This window comes from Solanum dulcamara, chromosome 9 (genome assembly GCF_947179165.1).
Source record: "Solanum dulcamara chromosome 9, daSolDulc1.2, whole genome shotgun sequence".
Lineage (NCBI taxonomy): Eukaryota > Viridiplantae > Streptophyta > Magnoliopsida > Solanales > Solanaceae > Solanum > Solanum dulcamara.
In genome coordinates, this window is record NC_077245.1 from 6,014,514 (window position 1) to 6,025,339 (window position 10,826).

General features: G+C 35.6%; 2 protein-coding genes across 2 annotated transcripts; one reads left to right on the forward strand and one right to left on the reverse strand.

The window, feature by feature from the left end:
- The first annotated feature begins 350 nt into the window (after positions 1-350).
- LOC129902776 (transcription initiation factor TFIID subunit 14b-like) lies at positions 351-4,908 on the forward strand. Its single transcript, XM_055978172.1, has 3 exons — positions 351-622; positions 747-831; positions 3,613-4,908. Exon 3 carries the CDS (start codon positions 3,710-3,712, stop codon positions 4,532-4,534), a length of 825 nt encoding a protein of 274 aa, XP_055834147.1. The 5' UTR covers positions 351-622; positions 747-831; positions 3,613-3,709; the 3' UTR covers positions 4,535-4,908.
- A 373-nt stretch (positions 4,909-5,281) lies between these two features.
- On the reverse strand, positions 5,282-8,412 carry LOC129902482 (G-type lectin S-receptor-like serine/threonine-protein kinase At4g27290). The gene is made up of 6 exons (XM_055977740.1): positions 7,134-8,412; positions 6,777-7,015; positions 6,434-6,644; positions 6,061-6,298; positions 5,817-5,967; positions 5,282-5,717 (listed from the first exon to the last, which is right to left on the reverse strand). The coding sequence occupies exons 1-6, from the start codon at positions 8,410-8,412 to the stop codon at positions 5,424-5,426; spliced, it is 2,412 nt and encodes an 803-aa protein (XP_055833715.1). The 3' UTR covers positions 5,282-5,423.
- Positions 8,413-10,826: the final 2,414 nt, after the last annotated feature.

Genomic DNA, 10,826 nt, shown 5'->3' on the forward strand with positions numbered 1-10,826 from the left:
CAGTATAGTTGCACAAGTAAAATATGAAGATTCATCATCAACTTAATAGATACCTAAGATATTTCATAAGGAATTGAGAATATTAAAGAGTTATTGAGAACTCGAGAATCGAAATTCTACAAGTGTAGTTCTAGATAGGGCAAAGAAGAAAAAATCCTGAACTTCTAAAATAAGTTATTAGATCCTTTTATCTCTACTTATAAATAGAGGTGACTATTTGAGTTGTAAGCAATTAAGCAAACAAAAAATAAGAGAGAAACCAAAAAATCCAGTGGCTAAAGAAACTATTTTCGATAAATAAAATTTGAGAGCACCTTTTAGAAGGTTGATTACAAACAAATTAACTTTTTAATACTAGCAAAAGAACTTGTCCAATAATTTATGAGAGTAATATTTTAGAAAAACACTTTTACAAGAGCACGTCCCAAAATAAGTAAATTCCCAAAGTTTAGCCAAACAGCCCATACCCTCTGTTGAAATTTCCTGGAAAATAATTTCTTACCCTTTCCGCCTCCACTTCTCCACTCATCGGTGAAAGTCCTTGACGAACGATGCCGGAAAGATTTGTAGAAGAGGAATGGGGAAAACATAATACCTGCTGCAATTAGATCTGAATATTGAGGTGCGAGTTGATAATGCCCTGTCTTTTATTTTTTGGATTTGAATATTGAGGTGCGAGCATTGTAATGCTGACAGATTTAGAAGTTAAAATAGGAAATCTAATATGTTGATAAGCTTGATTGCAGCTGTGGTACTACTCAGGAGAAGCCAATTATTGTACCTTTCAATGGTGAATTGATTCAGGAATAAACCCTTTGCTTCTAGGAACAGGTAATGCAATTTTCGTTTTACTTATTAATGTTCCTTAAGTATCAATTTCTGTTATAAATGTTGTGTTATTGTTTTCTTTGGGCGGAGGGTCTATCTAGACTACCTCTCTACCTGACAAGGTAGAGTTAACGTCTGCATACACCCCCACTTATGTGGGGACTATACTACATATGTTCTAATATTTGGTTTTAGATGAGTGAAGTGCTGCTTAAAATCTTGTAACAATTCTGTACCATTTTCTAAATATATGTTAACTAAGAAATGGAGTTGCAAAGTGAAATATTTTAACTATTAATGTGGATTTGTGGTTTCTAAATACACGACAAACTTTGTTATAGCTAATAGTTCTGGAGAACAAATTAAGCAAACATCTTTAAGAGTTTTGTTTTAAGAAACATATCTAAGGTGTATGATCAAAGAACAATAGAAATAGAAACAAAATTCATCCATAAGTAGATAACATGTAACTTGCTGTTTTATTTAGATATATTGCTGTATTTTTTTCAGGAATCGAAGTTCTAAGTTTTTCTTTCTTTCTAAAATTACTACTCATGTGGTTATGTACAGAAATAAATGAGTTATGTATGCCCAATAATGCCTACGTGTCCGAGAAGGTTTACGCTTTGATTGAAAAACCTTCTGTTTCTCTTGCAACTCACGATCTCTGAAACCAAGACGCAAAGCTAAACACATCTGATTTTATGGAGAAGATCCGTCTACTGCATATTCTGGGGAATGTAGCCACCATGTCAGAAAAACAAACCAAAAAACACCAATTGCATTTAAGAAGCGAGATGTTATACAAAAGTAATTTGTTTGATATTAGAGATTCTTACCGTGTCCAACCACATGGCTTGTGTTTGCTACCATCTCATTCCCTGCAACACTTCTAGCCTATGATGCCCGGACTCTCCAAAAATGTTGCCGCACCCGCATCGGATTCTCCAAAAATGCACTACTTTTGGAGTATCCGACACACACCCAGTAGGATCAGTGGGTAGAGTGAATTCAACTGGAGTTGAATCACTGTAGTTCTTCTATGGTTAACCTCCTTGCCAGTTTGAAAATTCTTGCCACGCTTCATACTAGACGAACGTATGAAGCTCTGCCAGAGGAATTTTTCTGGTTGCCATCATTTGCATCCTTTACAACAAGATTACCAGAATCTAAAAGTAGTGCAACTGGATCTTGGACTGATCGTGAGGTGTTGGTGGACCATATAATTGCATTCTTGCCATTGAGAAAAGTAAGTATTCCCAGCTTGAAGATGTATTTGTGACTGGTTTTTCTCTGTTGGCATACAACTGTCTGCATAGGAAGAATTTGCTTGTACCATATCCCAATATATCGCTTTGAGGAAACATTGGGACCAAAAAATCCATCTCAAAGGTTTCGCCAGATGAAACAATAGTTTCACCATCTGTGACGGAGTGATTTGTAGTGATTACATCTGCTGTAGTAGAAATCTTGTGCACAGAAGAGTAGAAAGTCAGTTGAAAAAGTAGGAAAAAACTAGCTTCCATCTGTGATGCCTTCATGCCTGAGCCTTTAATTTGGTCACCTATATACTGCATATGACAGTACCTTCTTTTGTTCTATTGATTAAGTTTGATTATTTGCATTTCTGGTGAAAATAAATTAATAGTACTAGTAGGATAGGAAAAATTAAGTAGGCAATTGTGTTAAATGTTCTATGTATTCCCTTATTTCCCTCCTCTCCCTTTCTCCTTGAAATCCATGAGGGACAACTGGCACACAACCATCTCCCTCTTGAGGACCAACAGCCTGAAGCATTGATTGACCTGCTCTGGTATCAATTGTTTCAAACTGAACGGGAGAGTCCAACCCTAACGACTAGCCTATTAGGTGCGAATGATCAAGGACAAACACCCCCCTCCCATATGATACCAAGTTATCTTGTGTTTACCCCAAGTCTCACATAGAGTAATATCTAAGACAACTTGGCCAGGATTTTAGATAGTGAGGAAACCCAATTGTCAGACTAATAAATGTGGCTTAAGTCCTTTTCTGTCTTCTAACTAAGTAGCTCTATGCACTTCTTAAAGAAGAAAAGAAATTGTCAAAGTTTTTATACTATTTCTATGTTAGTAGGTCACTCAAGGACTGTTGAAGTTATATCGAGAACCATGTCCAACGTACTCTTAAATTCATGTTTTGTAAGTCATCAAACTGCTCATTACAATGATGAGCATCTCTCTTGGGAGACAGTGATTCGCAGGGGCTGATTCAAAGATTGAATTTTATGAGCTCCCACATACAAGTACAACAACCTCAACTTAATATACAATAATAACTGAGTTCATCATCAAATATTTATATATATATATATATATATATATAAATATGTATGTATGTATATATAGGGGCTAGAAAAAAGCACTGGGTTTTTGTGAATCCATATATCATATTGTGGATCAACCCCTGGTGATTCGACACCCAGTTTACTTTGGATTACACATGGCATAAACAGTTCTCTTTGAGGGAAAGGTCTTCAGTTTTTCCTTACTTTTTAATCAGCTTAAAAACCGTTTATGTATGTGGCAGTCATACAATATCCTTTTTTTAAGAGTATGTACTTCAATCTATATGGTCATTTAAACTCTATAACTAGAGTTTAAGTTTTATATACCGTCAGTCCCTTTTTTATATTATTAGGGTATCTAAAAAGATACCTACTTATAAGCTTTTCTTAAACTTAAAACACTTTCCACATATAACAGTCATTTAATTTGTTGTTTCCTCCCATGATTTTCTTTACAGTAAGATGATGAAAGAATCAAAAGCAAACAGTGAAATACTCTTACTCTGATTATCGATCAGAAATTCTAATTTTGACCAATCGGAGAATACCTGTAGAATGCCTCAAAGCTCGTTGACAAAGAAGCACGATCAAGATCCGACGGACATTACTGGACCCACCCTAAAATCACAGCGTACCAAAATGGTGAATACTTCTGATGACAGTGAAAAAAAGAGTTCTGGTAAGAAGCTGAAAGAGCTTGAAGTTGGTGTTCCAATAGTGTATGGAAATGTTGCATTTTGGCTTGGTAAGAAAGCGAGCGAGTTCCAGTCTCATAAATGGACTATTTATGTTCGTGGTGCAACTAATGAGGATCTGGGTGTGGTGGTGAAACGTGTGGTTTTTCAATTGCACTCAAGTTTTAACAATCCTACAAGGGTTGTGGACCACCCGCCTTTTGAGTTATCAGAATCCGGATGGGGTGAATTTGAAATTGTGATGACCCTTCATTTCCACAGTGATGTTTGTGATAAGCCATTACACTTATATCACCATTTGAAACTATATCCAGAGGATGAATCTGGGGCTCTTTCCACTAAGAAACCTGTTGTAGTAGAGTCATATGATGAAATTGTGTTTGCGGAACCTTCAGAGTCTTTCTTTGCTCGTGTACAGAACCATCCAACAGTCAATGTGCCTAGACTACCACCTGGCCTAAATTTTCCCCCTCCTGTACCACAAGAAGATGTTGATCAAAAGAAACGTGGTGACACCAAAGATCATCCTCTATGTCAATGGTTCACAAATTTCTCTGAAGCAGACGAACTGTTAAAACTTACAGCAGCTCGGCAGCAGGTGCAAGGTCATATCGCAAGATTGAGAAGACAGTTGAGCATGGTAGATGGCCAGCATCAACAATTGAAACCTGCCTCTGATCTGTGAATTTGTATCGTTGTAATCTACAGTCATCCATCCAATTTTACTCTGCAGATAGCTCTAAGGAAAGTGTTCTTCCCGCTTTTCTTCTTCTTTTTAAAATGGGGGTCGGGGAAGGGGATTACAAAGTAAGGAATCAAACCTTCACCAACAAGGTGTGAAAGTTGAGGTAGCCAACCAACTGAGCTACTAAGATTCCCCTTTGCCCCTTTTATTTTCTCTTTTTGCCTTCTTTTTCTGGTTATCTTTGACAGTATCAGAAAAAGAGATGCAATAGATTCATTTCTTAGTAGATTGATACTGAGAATAGTCCATTAATGGTGTTCTATTACCATAATAAAACGTTCTTTTAATATTATTTTTGAATGAGAGGAATTCATTACGTGCAAAAGAAATATAATAGCTCAATGAGACAACCAAATAATCTGTAAAGAATATAAAGACAATCTGTCTATCACACCTCAAAGCCCTACTTTGCTATTCATTTATTGTTTCTATCATTCTATGTTGTGTCTCGCGCAAGGATGTTTGGTTTGAGATGAGTAAAGTGCTGCTTTAAAATTTGTATCAACTCTGTACCATTTTCTAAATATATTTTAACCACTAATATGGTTTTGGGATTTCTAATTATCACGATAAGCTTTGTTAATTGTTATAGCTAATTAGTCCTGGAGAGCACATTAAGTAACATCTTTAAAAATTGTTACAAGAAACATATGTAAAGTTTATATTCGAAGTACAATAGAAATAGGATAGAGGTTCATCCATAAGTAGATAACATGTAACTTGCTGTTTTATTTAGATATTGCTGTACTTTTCATTTTTCAAGAATCAAAGCTTAAGTTTTTTTCCTTCGAAATTACTACTCATGTTCAAATTAGTTAATTTTTTCACTCTACCGAGGATGTAAAGATGTGATTGTGAGTTCATTTTGCGATCCTGACTTGTCTGCATCAAGTACCTCTCTTTGTGTGAAGAACCCTGGTTCTTTAGCTTCTGGCAGTAGACTCCCATGACTGTTACCGAACATCATAATGACAGAAGACATGTTTGGCCTATCTTCAGGATATTGTTGCACGCATAATAGACCGACTTGGATTGACCTTAAAACTTGAGATATATGGCAAGAATCAGCTAGTTGCTCATCTATTAGTTCCAATGACCTATCTTCTTTGTAAAGCTTCCATGCCTGTTTGAGTGTTTATCAGGGATCAGAATAAGTTCCATGTGTTGTACAGAAAGAAAATGAGTTATGTATGCCTTATACAGGCTATAATAAATTGCCTACATGTCCGAGAAGGTTAAGGCTTTGATCTTGATCGAAAAAGCTTCTATTTTTCTTGCAACTCACAATCTCTAAAACCAAGACGCCAAAGCTAAACACATCAGATTTTACAGAGAAGATCCCTTCTACTGCATATTCTGGAGACATGTAGCCGCTGTGCCAGGAAAAAAAAAACAGAACACTAATCGAATTAAAGAAGCGATATGTTAAAGTAGAGTATAATTTGTTTGATATTAGAGATTCTTACTGTGTTCCAACCACACGGCTTGTGTTTGCTCCCATCTCATTCCCTGCAACACTTCTAGCCAAGCCAAAGTCTGATATCTTTGGATTCATTTCTATATCTAGCAAAATGTTGCTTGCTTTAAGGTCTCTATGGATAATTCGTAGCCGAGAATCTTGATGGAGATACAATAAGCCACGTGCAATTCCATTTATGATGTCGAAACGCTTTGGCCAATCAAGTAGTTTGCTCTTTGTTTGATCTACAAAATAAACTTTCTAATAAATTATTTGTTTTTGTGAACATGGTTTTGCCTAGTTCTAGATGTACATGTTATGACTAATATAACGAAGTTTATATATTAGTATAGCTTGTGTAGTAGGTGAGAAATCCAAACCAAATATGTATGAGTCCAAGCTTTTATTAGACATGTATTCATAGATCAACATCCTTTCTTCCCCTTGAATGCAGCAACCTAGAAGTCTCACAAGATTCCGATGCTGAAGCTTGGAAATATAGATAACTTCGTTCTTGAATTCATCAAGTCCTTGCTTGGAAGTCCTTGACAATCTCTTCACGGCCACTTCTTGTCCCTCTTCCAGGATCCCCTAGGAATGGCGAAAGTATATCAAGTGAGCATAAATTTTATAAAGACAAGACTATGGTAGTATGAAGATCCATCTCTGATACACTAATCTAAGGAGAGATTGGGTATTGTTCCAACAAATTTCAATGTATACCTTGTAAACTGGTCCAAATCCACCTTCTCCAATCTTGTTGTTCACCGAAAAGTTGTTTGTGGCTCTTGTTATTGTCGACAATTGAAACAGTGGAAGCTCAAATTCGTCTTTGAGTTTCAGTTTGTTCTTTTTCCTTTTGTACAACAGCAGTATAAGCCCTAGTAGAACCATTGCTATCAATAGTGAGAAACTCACTGCGAGTATCTTTGCCGTCTTTCTATTCGAACCTGCCTCAGATACTACAACCAATTTTTTCTATCAGCTACAACAAATCAAGATGGGCCACTATTGTTGCATTACATTGTATCCATGCAATGAAAATTTATAGTTGGGAATTTCTTAAACATAAGTTCTTACCTAGTTCTGAAGAATCCATCCTGATGTAAATGTCCTGCCCTCCTGATATCCTTTTGATGTCAATCAACTCCCCAAACCAAAACAAGCAACCTTTGCCATTGCTTATATCTAGACTTGAATAAGCTGTGCAAGAGCAGTTCCTCAAGCATACTTGCGTACACTCATCGAGTGTCATGGTCTTATTGTACTGAGAGTACTTAGTATCTGGCAACTTAACTCCAGAATATTTTAGAAATACATGTTCCTCGTTGCAATCGTAAGGTTTCCTCCGAACACACCCTTTTGACCAATCTCCTTTTTCCCATTGTTGTGGATATTTGGCGACAAACTTTTCCAAACAAGTACAAACAGGGGAATGATCTATGTCACAGCTCCCATAGGCACCACATACGCTATATAAATCACACGTATTAGGAGGTAAACTGACGTGAAGCCAATTCTTGGTCTCATTCACCCACATGAGGCCTTGTACATAACCACTGCTAGTCAGGACTAGCCTTGGTAAATCCAAATTGTTAATGAAATAATAACTATAGGAAACCTCCTGCTTATTGAAAACAAACTGAATTTTATAAATGCTGCTTTGGTTTGGTGGTGGCACGCGATCACCACTCCAACGTAAACCATTCCATGGTCCGGAACTAACTAATACACTTGTTCCATGTTTGACGACAGTCTGTGGATATCCAGTAGGATCAATGTGAAGAGTGATTTCCCTTGGAGTTGGATCACTATCGTTCTTCCATGCTGAAAGGTAAACCTCTTGGCCAGTTTGAAAATTCTTTCCAAGCTTCATATTAGGCAAGAACGTATCCGTTGGAAAATTGAAGCTCTGCCAGAGGAATTTATCGGTGTTGCCATCATTTGCATCTTTTACTACAAGATTACCAGACTCTAAAAGTAGTGCAACTGGATTTTGGACTGATCGTGAGGTGTTGGTGGACCATATAGTTTCATTCTTGTCATTGACAAGAGCAAGTATTCCCGGCTTGGTGACCTTTAAAACGACTGAAGATGTATTGGTGAGTGGTTTCTCTCTGTTTGCAACCCATACAACTGTTTGCACAGGAAGAATTTGCTTGTACCATATCCCGATATATCGGTTTGAGGAACCACTGGGACTGAAAAATCCCATCTCAAAGGTTCCGCCAGATGAAACAATAGTTTCACCACCTGTGATGTTGTGATTTGTAGTGATTACATTTGTCGTAGTAGAAATAATCTTGGATATAAAAGAGTAGAAAGACAGTAGAAAAAGTAGGAAAAACTCAGCTTCCATTTGTAATGCCTAAGCCTTTAATTTGGTGCCTATGACAGTACCTTCTTTTGTTCTATTGATAAAATTTGATGTTGCTACTTCTCTGTTATATATAAATGAAATTGGCCAAGTGTTTAGCAAATTATGTGCGGGATCCAAGTAAGAGCATGTGATGCATAGATTGGGTAAGCATTGATGATTGATCAGACCTGCTCTGGTACCAATTGTTAGGAGAGTCCAACCCAAAAGACTAGCTTATTAGGTGTGAGCGACCAAGGACAAATTAAACTCCTCCTCCCATATGAATTATGATACCAAGTGTTAGGTAATGCCAACATCCTACCTATGGCAGGGCCTACAAGGGGCTGGATTGACGTGGGTCGGAGTCATGATCGATCATAGTGTTTGCTTGATGGACGTAGTTAATAAATAAAGTTGTTCCTCTGTTATTAGCTATAACTTTTGACATGATGATAAGCATTTGATCTTAACATTAAGTTGTGGATCTCGTGTTGACTCCAAGTCTCACATGTAGTAACATCTAAGACGAATTGGCCCAGGATTTTGGTAAGTGAGGAAACCCAATTATCAGATTAATTAATGTGGCTTAAGTCCTTTTCTGGTCTTCTAACTAATTTGATGTACGCACCTCTTAAAGAAGAGAAGAAATTGTCAAAGTTTTTATTTTATACTATTTCAATGTGACAGTAGACCACTCAAGGACTTGAAGTTATATCGAGGACCATGTCCAAGTTCTTAAATTCATGTTTTGGAAGAAATCAAACTGCTCATTAGAATGATGAGCTTCATTTTGGAGACAAAAGAAAACAGTGAAATAGTTACTCATAATTAGATGGGGCAACCTATTGCTCAATGAGACATGACCAAGATGCATAAATTTTTCATGACATTCAATTCTTAGTTTTCTTGAGATATTCTGTAGAACATCTTTAAGCATTTAAGAGACTGACCGCACACTTTGTTGATTCAAGAGGCCCCACCTTCACAGGTAGTGATGTGAAGAGAAGAAGATGAAAATTAATGGGATTTAACCATTTGACATATTCTAGCCTAAGAAGAAGTCGTGCCCTCCTCCCTCCCCAGCATGCACAATGTCATCTGTCAATCGACTAAATATTTTTGGGAAATGATCCCTTATACCCAAAAAGGAAAAGTATTTATTTTAAAATGTCTCATTATTTTCATATTCCATTTTTATTTTTAAATGACATAAATTTATTTTAAAATTTGCACGCTGACATCAGCGCCCAATCTATATGATACCGATAGGATATTAATATACCAACGGAGTATCACAAGGAATTAAACTCAATCTTATATGATACCGATATGGTATCAATATACCGACGGAGTAGTACCAAGAATATATTTTCTACTAATTTAGAGTTTAATAAATAAGATTATGACTTTAATAATTTTTTTTTAATTGTTTTATTTTTATTTCTTAAAAAAAGAGTTCACTCCTATATGATACCGATATGGTATCAATATACTGATGGAGTATCACAGAGAACTTAGTTCAGTCCTATATGATGTCATGAATATTCATAAAATATAGTCATCGGTATATTCATAAATATAGTCATGTTTCTATTTATAAAAAAAATAATCGAATTCGGCTCAAGCCAGATCATGGACTCAAGACTACAAAGTTGAAATCGGCCCAAGGCAAAGCCATGGGCTCAAGACTAAAAGGCCCAAATCAGTTCAAGGCCGACCATTTTTGCTTCCTTTTCTTTCTGGCCTAATTTCAGTTATATATAGAAAAATAAAAAGCTTACCAAAAAAGAAATCTATTTTTCTTTCCTGAAAAAATAGCCCAAAAGAGTCATGGGCTCAACAGAGCTCAGCCCAAGGTCATTAGTCCATTGTTGCTCTCTAAAACAAATTCAACGTTAATTTTTTAAAAAATATATATATTTATTTTGTTTGTTTGTTTTTTTGCTGCATTTTTAGATTAAAAAGAAAAAAAAATTCCGTTTTTTTCAAAACTTTTTCATATATCAGTATGTGTATAAATGGTGTAAAAACAACTATATATGATGTACAAATAATTATGTAGTGCATATGTAATGTATCAATATTTTATAAGTACTTATGTAATGTATATATAATGTATCGGTATTGTTTAAATAGTGTATAAATGTGTATCGATATTGTATAAATAGTGTATAAACATGTATATATAATGTATAAATAGTTATGTAGTGTATATGTAATATATCGATATTGTATAAATTGATATGTAATATATCGACATTGTATAAATGATGTATAATCATGTATCGATATTATACAAACAATCATGTAATGTATCTATATCAATACTTATTTGTCTATCATGCATTTTCACCTTAATAAATAGAAGAATAAATACAAAAATAATAAAACGACATAAAAATTCATTTTTTTCA